The sequence below is a fragment of the Myotis lucifugus genome, unplaced genomic scaffold (genome assembly GCF_000147115.1).
Source record: "Myotis lucifugus unplaced genomic scaffold, Myoluc2.0 scaffold_4, whole genome shotgun sequence".
NCBI lineage: Eukaryota > Metazoa > Chordata > Mammalia > Chiroptera > Vespertilionidae > Myotis > Myotis lucifugus.
This window is the reverse complement of record NW_005871052.1, coordinates 1,700,015-1,717,059: the sequence shown is the minus strand read 5'-3', so window position 1 is coordinate 1,717,059 and position 17,045 is coordinate 1,700,015. Positions and strand designations below refer to the sequence as shown.

Below are 17,045 nucleotides of genomic sequence, written 5' to 3'. Positions count from 1 at the left end.
TATCCCTTTAGTATTATGAAGTGACCTTTATTGTCTCTTGTGTCAGCCTTCATCTTGAAGTTTGTCAGTTATAATATTGCTACCCCAGCTTTTTTTGTTTGTTTCCATTTTCATGGAAAAATTTCTTCCATTCCTTCACTTTTATCCTGTGTGACTTTTGTTCTGAGGTAGGTCTCTTGTAGACAGCATATATATGGGCCATGTTTTCTTATCCATTCAGCTACCCTATATCTTTTGATTGGAGCATTTAATCCATTTATATGCAAGGTTATTATTATTTTTTGCAAGGTTATTATTGATAACTACTTATTTATTGCCACTTTTATTCTTTATGCCTGTGTTTCTCTATATATATTTCTTATTATTAAAGCAGTCTCTTTAACATTTCTTGCAATGCTGGTTTGTTAGCAATAAACTCCTTTACCCTTTTATTGTCTGGAAAGCTATTTCATTATCTATTTTGAATGATAGACTTGGTGGATATAGTAATGTTGGTTTCAGATCCTTGCTTTTCATTATCTTGAATACTTCATGCCATTCCTTTCTGGACTGTAGAGTTTATCTTTGGAAAACAGCTGACAACCTTCTGGGAGCTCCTTTATAGGTAATCAATTACTTTTCTCTTGCTGCCTTTAAGATTCTCTCGTTGTCTTTAATTTTTGGCATTTTAATTATGATGTTTCTGACCATGGGCTTCTTTGGGTTCTTCTTGTTTGGGAGTCTCTGTGCTTCCTGAACTTGTGTGACTTTTTTCCTTTACCAGATTAAGGAAGTTTTCTGCCATTATTTATTTAAACAGGTTCTCTATCCCTTGCTCATTTTCTTATCCTGTTTCTCTATGATGCAGATATTGTTACATTTCATTGTTGTCCCACAGCTCCCTTGAACTATCCTCATGTTTCTTAATTGTTATTGTTTTGGTTCTCTGATTGAGTAATTATTTTCCTCCCTGTCTTCTAATTTGCTGATCCGATCCTCACCTTCTTCAAATCTTCTGTTTATTCCTTCCACTATATTTTTTATTCTGCTATGTCATTCATCATTTCTGACTGGTTGTTTTTCATAATTTCTATGTTGTTTTCCATGCTGTTGAGCATCCTTATAATCATCACTCTGTACTCTATATCTAATAAATTGCTTATCTCCATTTTATTTAGCTCCTCTTTTGGAGATTCTCTGGTTCTTTCATTTGGGGATTGTTTCTCTGTGTTCCCATTTTGGCTGCCTATTTGGGTTTGTTTCTATGTATTAGGTAGATCTGCTATGACTCCCAGTCTTTGTGTGGTGGACTTATATAGTTGGTGGCCAGTCTTCCTGATCACTTAACCTAGGTTCTCTAAGTGTGTCCCTGTGTACTTTATGTGTCACTCCTGTTGTAATTGAGTTTTGTTTTGTTTTGTTTTGTTTTTTAATGTTTTTTTTTAAATTTTGTTTTATTGCTTAAAGTATTACAAAGAGTAGTACATATGTCTCCTTTTTTCCCCCAGCATCCCCTGTCTTCTACCCCCCAGTGTCTTGTGTCCATTGGTTATGCTTATATGCATGCATACAAGCCCTTCGGTTGATCTCTTACCACCGCCACCCCCCCAACCCTCCCCGGCCTTCCCCACTGTAGTTTGACAGTCTGTTCGATGCTGCTCTGCCTCTGTATCTATTTTTGTTCATCAGTTTATAATGTTCTTTAATATCCATATATGAGTGAGATTATGTGGTATTTTTCTTTCATTGACTGGCTTATTTCGCTTAGCATAATGCTCTCCAGTTTGATTGCTGTTGGCTTGTGCTTGTGCTTGTGCTCGACTCACAGGCTGGCTGTCAGTGAGGCTCAAACCCCAACACAGTGTGCAGACTGCTGTTCGGGTGCCTATCACAGGAGGTGGAATTCACCTCTACAGGGTTTGGAGCCTGGCAGTATCTCCCTGTGGACATACTGCATGTGAAGCTTTTTAGATCCTGCTCTGTAGTTGTCTGAAGCTAGCCACTGGGTTTGTTGGTTTGGGGCCTCTTCAAAGGTCTCTGGTGCAGGCCAATGTCAGCCGGTGTTTGTGACTAGACCTGAATACCCTGATTGGAGCTATCAGTGATCACATCTTGTAGCTCCCTCTGCTGGGGCTGGGTGTGTAAAGAAAGGACCAAGCTGAGCACCAACATGTGATTTTCCTAGCTCCAGGCCCAGAAGTGGGGCAGGCAATGACTCAAATCATCCAGAGATCCACCTCTGCTTCCAGGGTGATTGTTAGTCTCCCTCACTAAATGAGCCTTAGGCTGTAGTCTTTAGCAGAGCATAAACTCCACAGGATTGGTAGAGGGGGTTTCTAATGGGTGGGGCAATTTCTTTCCGCAGGCTAAAGCTGCATTGATGGGAAAGCTTTGCCTGAGAAATATGGCTTCTGCAGCATGAGGGAATGACTCAACACAAGGATACTGGTGGCTGTCCTCTCAGCTCTCTTCCCAGAGCCACCAACCTGAGACTCTTCTCACACTGTTCTAGTCTACTCTGCCCTCTCTCTGCCAGAGCCTAAGGTGTCTGCACACACGATTTAGTGTGTTGGCCCTTTAAGAGGCTGCCTGTGATTCTTGCCATCTCTTCCTGCTGGACAGAATCCTCAGTGCTTTTCACAGCCAGATGTTATGTGGGCACGTTTCCTGGTTCTGTTATTAGTACCGGGGAGCCCAGCTTTGGATTTAGTCCCCAGGGTTCTCAGTGGGAACCCCCCACAACTGAGATATCCTTCCAGAACTTCAGCTGCTGCCTGTGAGCCCGGCCAGCCCTCTTGTGTCTCCTCACTTCCTACCAGTCCCCATGTGGCCTCCATTTTATGTGCTTTTTTATAAGGGTTCTCTCCAGCCAGCCTTCAATTGATTATTCAGGACGATTTATCTGTATTTTAGTTGTAATTCCAAATTGGTCCTGGGAGAATGTCAGTGTAGCTTTCACTTAATCATTCACCATTTTGGAATCCCCCTACGAATACTTCTTCTAGAAGCTGAAGTCCTTTGGGGTTCAAAATCAGTGATAGAGTGTAGATAGGGGTAGGTGCCATATCATACTATGGTTCTCTCCTTTATCTTGCATTCCCAGTTATCTCTGCCATTTTTTTTTCTTTTTTGCTGCTCAGATTTGGTGTGTTCTGCTACCTTGTCTTCCAAATCACTGATTTGATCCTCTGTTTCATCCAACCGTCTGTTTATTCCTTCTAGTGAATTTTTCATTTCAGAAACTGTATTCTTCGTTTCTGACTGGTTCTTCTTTATGGTTTTTATGTCCTTTTTCATGTTGTTGAAGTTTTCATTAGGTTCCTTGAACATTCTAATAACCATTTTATTTTTAACTCTATATCTGGTAATTCCTTGCCTCCATTCCATTTTTCTCTTTTTTTGGAGATGTCTCCTGTTCTTTCATTTGGGGCATGTGTCTTTGTGTCCCCATTTTATTTATTTTTTTAAAATATATTTTATTGATTTTTTACAGAGAGGAAGGGAGAGAGATAGAGAGCTAGAAACATCGATGAGAGAGAAACATCAATCAGCTGCCTCCTGCACATCTCCCACTGGGGATGTGCCCGCAACCCAGGTACATGCCCTTGACCGGAATCGAACCCGGGAACCTTCAGTCCGCAGGCCGACGCTCTATCCACTGAGCCAAACCGGTTTTGGCTTTGTGTCCCCATTTTAGCTGCCTCTTTGTGTTTGTTTCTATGTATTAGGCAGAGCTTCTGTGTTTCCCACTCTTGGCAAGGTGGCTTTATGTAGGAAGTTTCATTTGGGACCCGTGGCACAGTCTCCTTGATCACCTGAGCTGGGTGCTTCAGGAATTTCCCGTGTGTGTGTTTTGTGGGTGCTCCCTTTTTTAATTGAGTCTTGATTGCTATTGGCTCATTCATGCATGGGTTTGACCTTCAGAGTGACTGAGTGTTAGGGTTAGCCCCGACCACAGTGTACAAACTGCTGTGCAGGTGCTGACCAAACCAAGTGGAATTTATCTCAGCAGGGGCTGGTGCCTGCTGAAATTTCTTTTCAATATGCCATTTATGAAGCTAATTGGACCCTGCCCTGATGTTGTCTGAAGTTGGTCATTGTCTTACTGTTTCTGGGTCCTCTTGGGAGGGATTCTGGTGCAGATCAATATCAGTAAACTGCTTGTGACTGGCTCTGAGTAGCCTGTTTGATGCTACAAAGCAGTCCACAGTTTGTGGGTGCCTCGGCTGGGCCTGTGTGTGCATTGGAAGGACCAAGCTGAGTCACCAGGTAGGGGCGAGTTGTGTTCACCAGATTAATAGTGGTTCAAATTCAGTGCCAGTGCTTGGTTTGAGACCACTCAGAAAAGTCACAGGGTATACCAAGTCTAGCTGCCACCACCCGGGTGCCATCAGACCTTTGTGGTTGGATAGGGTCTCAGAGTCATCAGGGTGAGTCCTACAGAGTTTATCAGGTCCAAAGAGAACAAGATTTGGCTGTGTAAAGGGAAGGTTCTGCACTGGTTCTATGTGTAAGGGAAAAATTTCCCCCATCCTAAAGCCACAAAACTGAATCTGCCCCAGATTCTGCCAATAGCCCAAGCTTACCAGGCAGGACTATTGGGAATCATGAGGGTGGAACTAGTAGACCTCCTGTGAGGGCGTGGCACTGGTCAGTCTCGTGGGAAGGTTGGGGTAGTGGCCCCGACCCCAGAGCCACACTATTCAGTCTGTCTCGGATTATTCCTAGAACTCCTGGGGAACCCATGCTCAGCAGGGCAGTGTACACAGGATTAGGAAGGGTAGGGCCACCCAGAGTCTAAAGTGTGGGGCTAGAGTATCTCCTGTGAGGGTTAGGCACCTGTCCAGTTCACCAGAAAGCGTGCGTAATTGGGCTCCACCTCAAAGCCACAAAACTCACTCACTTACAGCCTGAGTCTGCCCAGACCTCTACACCCCAACCTTGGCAGTTGACACTTCAACAAGGTGATGCTCCACAGGGTGGGGCAACAGAGTGTCCAGAGGCTAGGGCTATGCATTACCCTAGGGCAGTGGTCAGCAAACTGTGTCTCACGAGCCATATGCGGCTCTTTGGCCCCTTGAGTATGGCTCTTCCACAAAATACCGACTTCTGCGCGTGGGCCATGAAGTTTCATTCGCACTATACATGTGCACTCGCACGTGGTATTCTGTGGAAGAGCCACACTCAAGGGGCCAAAGAGCCGCATGTGGCTCACGAGCCGCAGTTTGCTGACCACTGCCCTAGGCTGATGTCCTAAGGAAGGAAGTGCTCCACCCAAGAGAGATGCTATCTGTGGTGTGGGAGATAGACTCAGCACAGGCATTCTGGCGGCTGGCCCTTCAGGTCTCTCCCCAGAGCCACAAAACCCAGTCTCTTCCTCACTGGAATCTAGTCTGCTCTGCCCTCCCTCAGCTGGAGCCCAAGGTGAGTGGCTGTGAATGAGATTTCGTGCATTGGCCCTTTAGAGTGCACCTGTGTCCGTAGCAGACTCCGAATCTCCCTGGTGGACATAATCCCCACCGAATTTCACAGCTAGATATATGTGGTTGCCTCTTCCTGGCTCTGGTTCTCTGGGATGGGAAGCCTGGCTTGTGGTTCAGACACCATACTCCTCAGGGGTAACTTTGCAGGTGAGATATCCCTCCAAAATCTCAGCCTATGCCCATGGGAGCGGGGGGTGGGGGGGCAGCCCTTTACACATCTCTGCCCTTTCTACCTGTTTTGATGTGGCTTCGTCTGTAAATTCTTGGGTATAATACATCTGTTTAGCTATTCTTCAGTTGGTTAGTCAGGTTGATTGTTCTATAATTTAGTTGTAATTCCAGTTTGGTCCTAGGAGGTGGTGTGTGTGACTCCCATCTACTCTGCCTCCATCTTGGATTGGGCTATATTCCATTTGTTTTAAAACACTATGTGTGAATGTATATAATCTTATATACTAAAAGCCTAATATGCTAAGTGTCCGGTCGTCTGGTCGTTTGTTCAACCAATCAAAGCGTAATACGCTAATGATATGCTAAGGCCTCTCAACCAGTTGCTATGACATGCACTGACCACCAGGGGGCAGACGCTCCAACTGGTAGGTTAGCTTTCTGCTGGGGTCTGGCTGATCAGGACTGAGTGAGATGGCCTGGACACACCCTGGAGCCCTCCCACGGTCCCTCCCTGGCTGGCCAACCTCCTGTGTCCCTCCCCAGCCCTGATTGTGCCACCGGTGGGGTCTTTTGGCCTGGCCTGTGCCCTCTTGCAATCCAGGACCCCTCGGGGGATGTCAGAGAGCTGGTTACGGTCCAATCCCGCAGGCTAGGCCGAGGGACCCCACTGGTGCACGAATTCATGCACCAGGCCTGTAGTGTACATATAAGAGTAAAAATTCAGTAAGAATATACACACAACAATGAACAAAGCTTATGCTGGGGGGAAGAAGAGTACTTTCTTTATACCAGTGGATTGATTTATTTTTCTTAAATGTAGCATGTACTTAGCAAAAATAATAAAAATATTTCTACTTAATGGAAGAAAACATAGTTTAAAAAAATTTGTTTATAGAAATTGTAATTCTGGAAAGCTCCACAAAACATCTTTAAAACTTGAATAATCAATAGCTGTTGAAATTACCTTAACCATAAGGAACATAAGGATGGAAGAACAGAAAGAAGGAGTCAGATTTTCAAACAGGAGGAGATGTAAATGAAAGTGTAACAGCAGCTTCAGGAATTCAGTCAGCAACCTAGCCTCTGCTTTAGTGTTTGTAGTTCATTTTCTATTTCATGTTTCTGCAAAAAAAGAGTATTGTTCTCTGTAGAAATACATTGATGCTTTTTCTTTATGCATTGAAAAAGCAACAAAAATTTAAACAGAAGCATTAACTTTGTAGCATGTTAAAATCTTCTTTTCTCAGTCAGCTGTTTATTATCTCAAACTGTCTTTCCCAAACTCCTCTTAAATTGGCTTTGTTTTAAATTCACAATGTGAATGCTAACTATAAAGTTTTTAAGACTTTATTTTTAGAACAGTTTTAGGTTTATAATAAAATTAAGGTGAAGGTACAGAGATTTCCAGTACAACTCCTGCTCCCACATATGCATAGCCTCCTCTGATCCCCTGCTAAACTGGTACATTTGTTACAGTTGATGAACCTACATTGACACATAATTATCACCCAAAGTTCATAGTTTACATTAGAATCCACTCTTGGTGTTATACTAACTATATATATATATATTTTTTTAGCCTTTTACATGAGGCAAACAACATTTCACACAAGATTTAGAAAATGGGGCTTTGTGTTATATCATCTAGAAATTCATTCATGCATTTTCTGTTGATTCTAACTTGCGTGTTAATATAAAATACCTGACATATATTTTTAATACTTCTTATTTTAACTCTTAAAAATAGGTCATTTGTCTCACTTTTTGTTTTAATTAGGTCACCGGGAAAAAGGCATATGCTACAAGTCAGAAAATGTATGAAGCAGTTAAATCATTGTGGACAAAAGACAACAAAAAAGAGTCACTTCCTGAACCTAAAGAAAAAATTAAGGTTGAGTTTAAAGGGACCAAACAGTTTTGTTTGGGTGGGTGTTGGCTTGTACTGGGAGTCCTGGACAGAGGTCAAGAACAGAATTAGAAAAAGATGAAGGAACATAATACCTTTGCATGCTATACTTTTATAAGATATTTTATTCTTTTAGTAAAATGATTTACTCATGAGGAAAACCTTTTTGCTAAACAGCCAGAAAACTCTGCTGAAACAGAAATACCTGCAAAAACAGCTCATGACCCGAAGCACTCAGTGGGTTTGCCAACAGAACTCAGATCTGAAATGAAGACAAAATCAGAATTCACCTCAGGTTTGTTTGGATAACTCAATTTTGTTTTTATTATTTCTTTAAAAATGTTATGATTATATAATTATTAGTTTGAACTTATTTATGTTTTTCCGTATTTTTCTTTCTCATATCTGTAGTCTGTATATATTTTTAGGGTATGAGGTATTCAGGTACCTGGGATTTTTCTTATTGCGACAGATAGTTCACAATACAGAGCTGTTCACTGGGGGTATAGAGTTGCACTGGCGGGTTGGATGAGTGAAGCATTGAATATCACTTTATAAATGTGGGCTTTTTAATCAGGTGGAGTAAAATGTGCTTTTCTTCACTCTGTCGATTTACAGGCTATAAATATGAGCCACATCTACATAGAAGGAATATCAGCTTTCCATTTCTTATGTTATTTATCCCATCAGCAGTCTTGGCTTCCACCATCAGTTTTATTTAGTTTAGATACTGGGAGAACTTTCAACATCAAATTGTAAAAATAGCACCAATTATAATACTAATAACTTTGCTAGTATTAGATAATGACAAGTAGTACTTTGTAGTACGAGTTAGTGACAATTATACTTTCTACGCAAATACTATAATAGTTTTACTGTGATCAATAAGAAGGTAACAGAGTGTTTAAAGCATTTTAATATGTATTCACATAAATTCACCAATCACTGGCTTACATAGGTTTGTCTATCTGTACAGTGTCAATGGTACTACCCATTAAGTTGTTTTACTGCAAAGGAAATAGGACCAACTCAAAGGTAAAGAATTAGGAAATAATGATAATATTTCATTATTCAGATGCCCTTATTGAGCACCTTCTCTCTTGTGCAAAGAGCTGTAAATATATTGTGATATTCAATCCTCACCCAAAAACAAAACAAAACAAAAACCTCTGATGTATTTGTAATTGTAATCAGTTTATGATGAAGAGACCGAGACTCGGGGAACTTAAAAGTACCTTACCCCAAATCGTACAGCTTATGAGGAGCAGAGTTGTGTTTACAGATTAGATCTACCTGACACCAAAGTTCAAGATCTTCCCATTGTGAACAGAGTAGCTAATTTAAAACCAAAGTTTAGTTTCTGATTTCAGCCTCTTCCTTTCTCATTTAATCTTTATAAAAGCTGTTACTGAGTAACAAACCTGATTTGTTTTACACTTTTCCTCTGTCACCTCTCCTTTTCAATCAAAATGACGTACAGTTCTTACACTCTCTCTGAGTAATCTACAGTCGACCATATTTCCACAAGTATATAATATGTCAGGTCATTTTCTAAGTGCCTGTCAATTCCAGAGTATCTTTGTGAAGTTGAAACATGTCACAGTTTAACAGTGGGACCAATCCATCCCTAACCAATATCTTTATATATATATATATATATATATATATACACACACACACACACACACACACATACACACACATATATATATCTGGATTCTGGAACCCTTTACCTGCCTCCCATGGGTAACTTGGTATATGAAAAGCATTCTAAGGAGACATGTAGAGGAAAGAGATATGCCAGTACCATTCATCCTTATTACATATCATTCAGAGTTGATTATGCAGTAGACCCTTGTGATTCACCATTTCCATCATTCTACTTTTCACATGCAGTTCCAAAGGTCTAAGATCTGAGAAACAGTAGTGATTATAAGCACAAATTTTAGAATAAAACATGGGTCTGAAATCCTCAAGCCTCAGTCTCTTCATCCATAAATTGGGGACCATAATAGTGTTTTTCTCACATAGTTGTGAGAATTAAATGCAATATTGCATGTAAAGCACAAAGTACAATATCAAGCACATACTAATCTCTCCATGAGTGTTAGAAGGTATCATTATCATTTGACTACTGTAATTAGCCATTTGCCAATAAACAAATTTATTTTCATTGAGCATAATTTGGGAGCATGTTAATTAGCTGGGGAAACTAGTCATGGCCACTATGTATCAACTTACAGAATAGATTGGGTGAACTCTCAAAATATATATATTTTTTTTTCATAGCTCTGGATATGAGTTTGAGTTTGTTTTTTTCCTATCATCCATATATATTTATGGTGAAAATTGTGTTATTTTGGAAATCACAAATTTGGAAATTTGGTGACATTGACCTCTCTAAAATCTGATGAAAGCAGGGTAAAATCTCTCATTATCTACAGGATTAATGTCACTCTAAAGCACATATCGCTCACCACCTATTTTTTGTACATTTCACAAGCCATAAATGGTTTTTACATGATTTAAATGGTTGAAAAAATCAAAATAAAACTATTTCTTGACAAGTTAAAATTCGAATCTCAATGACCATAAATAAAATTTTATTGAAACATAGCCACATTTGTTCATTTGTGTATTAGCTGGCTGCTTTCACACTGCAATGGCAGAGTTGAGTGATTGCATTGGAAACCTTATGGTTTACAAAGTCGAAAACAGTTACTCTGTGGCCTTTGCAGAAAAAGTTTGCTGATTCCTAATTAAGAGGGATGAAGTGTTCCGTGCATACATGACACATTTCCCTCCTTATGATATTTGCCAGGTATTTTTATGGACCAGGAAACTAATTAGCCAATATCAAAACCACTGAAGGTCAAAACTGAATTTGCTACAGATTTTTAGTGCAAGGGATACAGAAAGTCCCCAGGCTTTCAATACAGCTTGGGAGTGCCATACCTGAGGAACAGAGAGGAATCAGAGGTTGACTGGGTTACTAAAACTACAGCTCAGTTCAATGCGTGATTGGATTGAGATGCTAAGCCCTTCACCCTTCCTAAAAGAGGGAAAGGGTTCCATAGCAGGTAGAAAATATCATGTGGAGTTTCTCCAGTTCTTTGATACAGTAGCCACCATACAAACAAAATACTAGTCATATAAAGAGGCAGGGAGATATGCCTGACAATCAAAAGAGGAAAAAATAACAGACCCACAGATGATCTAAATATTGAAGTTAGCAGAAAAGGAACTGTGATCAATATCTTAAATAGAAAACACAATGAACAAAATGGATGAAAGGATTGAGAATTTCACAGAAAAATTGGTATCTATTAAAAAATCAAGTATATATTCCTGAAGTGAAAAATTTAGTGCCTGAAATTAACTCATTGGATGGGTCTCACAGCTGACTAAATGCAGGGGTGGACAAAAATAGGTTTACAGTTGAGAATATGGAAAACACAGAGTTTATTCTTATATTATTACTTGCTAATTATTGTATTATTTTTTCATACTAGCAACTGTAAACCTACTTTTGCTCACCCCTGTACAAGGGAGGACAGAAATAATGAACTCAAATAGAGGTCAATAGAAAAGAGCCCAACTGAAGCAGAGAGAGCAAAAAGAATGGGAAGACTAGAACAAAGTATGAGAAAGTATTTTGTAGTGACTAGTATGTTTAAGTATTCCAATTACTGAGGACCTGAATGCTGGATATCATTCCAATTTTATACAAAAGAAACAAAAACAGAATTTCTAACACTTTTAACTTCACTCAGCAATTTACTGATCTGTCCCATTTTGTGTAATATAAGTGAGATGATATGTAAACTAAATTATTAGTCAACAGATATCACTAATGGCTATTTGTGACAATAACTCATCGCTGTTTTAAAATTTTAAACATCTTTATTCCTTTCCTGTTTTAACCCTTTTTTAAAAAGCCTGCTAAAAACTTTATGCATAAAGTGTTTCTTATTAGAGATAAAAAATAAGGAAGTACAAAGAAGCACATTATAATGACGGAGATTAAGATTCAAGATGACTTTTATGACAGCTAATCCTTTGGGAGGATAGAGAACCCTTGATCAGTTCAAGGGATGAAGAAATTTATAAGAGAGGAGATATAAGCCTTAATTACTCAGAAAATAATGAGAATGAATCTTTTTAAAAAGCAGGAATAAAATTACATAGGCTAACTGGTTCTAAACCAGAGGGATCCACATCACAATTATTTGAGGTGTTTTTTTTTGTTTTCTAAAATTCACTCAAACTAAGAAATATAATTCAAAATCTCCAGTGGTGAGGCCTCTAAGCAGGTGATTATAGGAAAAGCTCCATAGGTCAGTGATAGCGAACCTTTTGAGCTCGGCGTGTCAGCATTTTGAAAAACCCTAACTTAACTCTGGTGCCGTGTCACATATAGAAATTTTTTTATATTTGCAACCATAGTAAAACAAAGATGTATATTTTTGATATTTATGTTATATATTTAAATGCCATTTAACAACGAAAAATCAACCAAAAAAATGAGTTCGCGTGTCACCTCTGACACGCGTGTCATAGGTTCGCCATCACTGCCATAGGGAATTCTCAGTGCATATTCCTCTATTTAATAATGTCTGACATAAGCTATAGGTAAATTAAAAATTTGAAACCTGTCAACAAATTTTGAGAAGTGGCAACCTAAAGGTAAAGGGGCTTTTCAAATGTATCTGAGCTGAATCTTTGACTAGACTTTGGACAAGAACATAAATTGAGAAAATAAATAGAAGTGTTAGAGAACTTAGTTTATGGCATTTTAAGCAAATTAGACACATTCAGACTTATATAAAATATTTGTTACATGCTTATTATAGTATGCCTGATAAAACTATTTCCTAGTACACTTTTTACTGGCACCGAGCAAAGGCTGCCACAAGATGGCAATAAAGATACATTTGGGAAGGGAGCAGGGAGAACCACAACGTTTTTTGTATGCTATGGACCTCTTCTCAGAATATGTTTTTTAATGAATTAAATAAAATACATAGTAATATATGACCTTCCTTAAATGTATTAACCAACAATATATAACAAAATATCTAATAAACGCCAGTTTTGAAGTTGTTGTAAGTGTAAATATTTTAAGATAACTACAACTGCAGTGTGATATGAAAATATCTGTGATTTCTATTAGTGACAGAATCTAAGATACTGTTAATATTATTTTGGTTTGTTTCCTACATTCATTATTGAAGTAAATGTCAATTTTTAATCAGAGGTTAATGAAAGTAAAGATAAATTCCCCCCATCCAAGTTCATAGATCACAGGAATTCTATCCACAGACCCCCTAAACTTAAGCACTGCATTCTATGGAAAACTGTATTAGTTCTATGGGTAGTGATTACTAATGATCTAGTTGTTCGTAATACTTTTGCTGGTGAAGTTACATATAGGTATGTCATTTTTCTAAAATGACAGGGGTAAAATAAATCATTGTATATACATTTATTTCTTATCTTTGTTTTCACCATAAAACTGGAAATTAAATGTCTGGGGGGGGTATATTTCCAAAATGTAGTAAAATCATTTAAAAACCAATCAGATTTTGAAAAACATATTTAAAATAAAAACTTTCTCAAAATATTTTTTCTGATGTCACAAAGAAAATATAAAAGTAGTTCTCTCTTGCCTACTTAACACACACAGAGTATTATATATAGAACTTTGTGCACATTATTATATTGAATACTAAAAATAATTATATGACATTGTTCCTCTAATCTCCATTTACTGAAGAGCTAGGGTTGTTGTGTTGGGGATCAGGTAAACCCGGCTTCATTCGTTACTCCACCACTTATCAGCTGAGTGACATTAATCAAGTTTCTTAACATCTCTAAATTAAAATTTCCCTATCTGTAAAACAAATATAATATAAATGTATCATCTATCTCTTGGTGGTGTTCAGAGACAATGCATGAAAATAACATAGCATCCTGCCTGGCACACCGTCAGCTGATCAAAATCACCAGTGGTATACACATTGCCAAATCCAGGAATCAGGAATCCATTCTCAATCCCACCTCACGCGGTCCATCAGTAGCTTTTAACACAGGTTATTACTCCCTCCTCCTTGAAACAGTCTCTTCACTTGGCCTTTGGGATACCACTTGCTCTTGGTTTTCTTACTTCACTAACTGGCTGTTCCTTTTTAGTCTTCTCTGCTATATTCTCCTAATCTTCTTAACTTCAAAAAATTGGAGTATCCAAATGGCTCAATGCTTAGAGCTCTTCTCTGAGGCTCTAGATCAGTGGTTCTCAACCTGTGGGTCGCGACCTCTTTGGGGGTCGAACGACCCTTTCACAGGGGTCGCCTAAGACCATCCATCAGAAAACACATATATAATTACATATTGTTTTGTGATTAGTCACTATGCTTTAATTATGTTCAATTTGTAACAATGAAAATACATCCTGCATATCAGATATTTACATTATGATTCATAACAGTAGCAAAATTACAGTTATGAAGTAGCAACGAAAATAATTTTATGGTTGGGGGTCACCACAGCATAAAGGGTCGCGGCATTAGGAAGGTTGAGAACCACTGCTCTAGATGATCTCATGTAGTCCCATAATTTTAGATACTGCATTTAGGCTAGGATTGTGAAATTTATAAACCAGCCCAGACCTCTCCTGAACTCTATAGATTCACATTGCTAGCTGCTTAGTCAACATCTCTACATCTTTAGATGACTACTTAGGAGTTCAAATTTAACATATCCAAAGCTTAACACTTCATTTGCCTTCCCCCAAATATGCTTCTCCCACATTTTTCCCTATCTCAATAAATGTCAACTCCATTCTTGCAGTTTTCTAAGTTACAGTCTCTCTCACACAACATATTAATCAATTTAGGAAATCCTGTCCATTTTACCATAGGACTTTCTCCATAACCCAGTCCCTTTCTGCCACCTTCACTGCTACTGCCCTGATTAAAGCCAATAGCATCTTTCTCCTGGTGTACTGAAATAGCTTCCTAAATGGTCTCCCTTCTTTCCCCCTTTTCCCCCTATAGTCTCTTCTCCCTATAGCTAAGAGTGATCTTCAAACAAACCATATCATGCCACTCCTCTGCTCAAAACTGCCTAGTAGCTTTTCCTCTAACTTAAAATAAAAAAGAAAACACTATTATGGCCTTTTGTGTCGTAGCATTCCATTGTTTTCTGAACATGTCTCTTATCACTCTCACTGCACCCACCATCACCACATCTTGCCACCTCTGTTTCAGCCCTATTGGCCATTTTGTGGTTACTCAGACATGCCTCAGGTATATTATACTTGCTCTGTTCTCCTCCTATAAGTCATTTCCAGGCTCACACCCTTATCTCCTTCAATTACACTTTTCTAGAAAGATTTCCCTGGCCACCCTATTTAAGATTGCAAATTACCTAGGTACTCCATATGCCCCTCCTGTTTTATTTTTCTGCGTAGTGTTTACTGACATATTATTTATTTTACTTAATTATCGGTTTTACCCAACTTGAATGTTATGTCTATATTGGGGGAGATTTTTAACTTTTTCCCCCACTGATGTATTCCTAGTACCAACAATAAATTGTTGAATGAATGACTAATTTTTTTTTCATTTTAATACTTTACCAGGTGCTACACAGTTTATGCCTGACCCCAAGCTCATGGATCATGGACAGTCCCATCCAGAAGATGTAGATATGTACAGCACTAGAAGCTGAAATAGTCTACATAAACAATTACAACATGTGTGAAGTTCCAAATGATAATGAAAGAAATGTAATGGGTAATTGTGATGCATAGAGCAGAACTTAAAGCAAATTTATCCCATACATCTTCTAATGTATGGTTTGACCAATCAAGTAAGTGATTAAAACACAAACAGAAAATACAATCGAAACAATATTAAATGATTGGTGAAGAGGCAGAGGGAGTAGTATTAAGATGCATTTGATGACGTAAGGGTGTTTATAAACAAAAAATAGAGTAAATATGTGAACAATTATGAGACTAAGATCTGAAAAAATATGTATGTACTTATACACACATATATTTGCTTTAGCTTTTTCTCACTATCAATTCCCAACTTGTGACATTAATGTCAGCTAAATTAGAATGGTTTGTGGAAGGATATATTCTCTATCCTTCTCTTTTTTCATTTCCCAGAGCAGGAATAAAATATCCATATTTTATGACACTTGGGATTGGCTTTGTCTCTTTGTTTTATTAATGTTGATTTCTCTTAAATGTCCAAAAACACCTGTAACTATTTAGGAAGACCATATGCTCCATGGGACCTCCAATACTGCTTAGCAGACCTTCTACCGGTTCCTAGGTGGTTTCCTATTCTGTTCTCCTGGAGAGGTTATTACAGACCTTTTGTTCTCAAGTTTCCTATACCTGCCAAAGATGACTGTGTTTTCTAATACATGGAGGGAAAAAAAAACAACATAAGTTATTAGTCATGACCATTCACAACTTTTTCCCATCTACCTTTAAGACTTACCTCTTTTCAGCCATGTCATCCCCCTTTCTAAGGCTAATGCTTCTATTTGGGTTCCTGTTCTCATTCCTTCTTTTTTTTTTTCCAGTACCATGTTATATCTTCAGTCTTTGGTTTCTCTTTTCACTCAGTTATTCCCCCTCAACCTCTAAATAACTTCTGATCTTCATTATCTAAAAAAAAAAAACAAAAAATAAAAAAACAGTAACAAAAACTTTTCCCTAACCTTGCCTTTATTCTTGAACTACCTTTTCTTTCTCTAATTGTCATATTTCATTAAAATTAATTAATGTCACTTTCTTACTTCCTCACTATCAATTCCTAACTTATGTCATCCTGACCTTTATACTTACTTGAATTTTCTGTAATTATTCACTATTCATTGACCACTCTCTCTTTGAAACACACTCCTTCCCTGTGCTCTCTGTCATTCCTGCTTCTCTTGTTATTCTTTATTCTTCTCTTGCTCTGAATCCGTTAAATGCCTAGGCTTCTCAGGTTATATTCCTAGTTTTCTTTTTCTCATTCAATATGCATTCTAATTTTCTCGTTTATTAGTCCTCACCCAAGGATATATTTTCTACTTACTTTTAGAGAGAGGTGAGGGTATGAGAGGGAGAGGGAGACTGGGATGGAGGAAGAAGGAATTATTTATTAGTTGTATCTATCTTACATCCCATAGATGTCCCCAATGTCAAAATGCCTTAGACTAAATTACTCTGCCTCTCTCTCCATATTTCTGTTTCCCAGATCTATTCTACCTTCTCTCCTTGCTCTCCTTGCAGTCTTCATCATCACTTTACTAAATTATTACAGTAGCCTTCTGGTTAATCTGCCTGCTGTCAGTCTTGCTCTCTGTCACTTCAGAATGTGTTTTTGCTTGGAAGCAATAATAAACCAATTAATAGTAGCTTAAATAAATGAGAGTGTATTTAAAGTCTAGAATTAGGCAGTACAGAGTTGGTACAGGAATTCATTGGTGCCATCAAGGAT

General features: G+C 38.4%; 1 protein-coding gene across 2 annotated transcripts in view; it reads left to right on the top strand.

Moving 5' to 3' along the window:
* The window catches only part of APOOL (apolipoprotein O like), a 97,173-nt gene extending 81,427 nt beyond the window's left edge, over window positions 1-15,746 (top strand). For both annotated transcript variants that reach the window (XM_006082807.3, XM_014465047.2), the window contains 3 exons: window positions 7,411-7,524; window positions 7,717-7,834; window positions 15,182-15,746. In XM_006082807.3, coding sequence (XP_006082869.1) covers window positions 7,411-7,524; window positions 7,717-7,834; window positions 15,182-15,270 — 321 coding nt within the window. In that variant the 3' untranslated portion in view covers window positions 15,271-15,746. The remainder of the gene's footprint in view (window positions 1-7,410; window positions 7,525-7,716; window positions 7,835-15,181) is intronic.
* The last annotated feature ends 1,299 nt before the right edge of the window (window positions 15,747-17,045 follow it).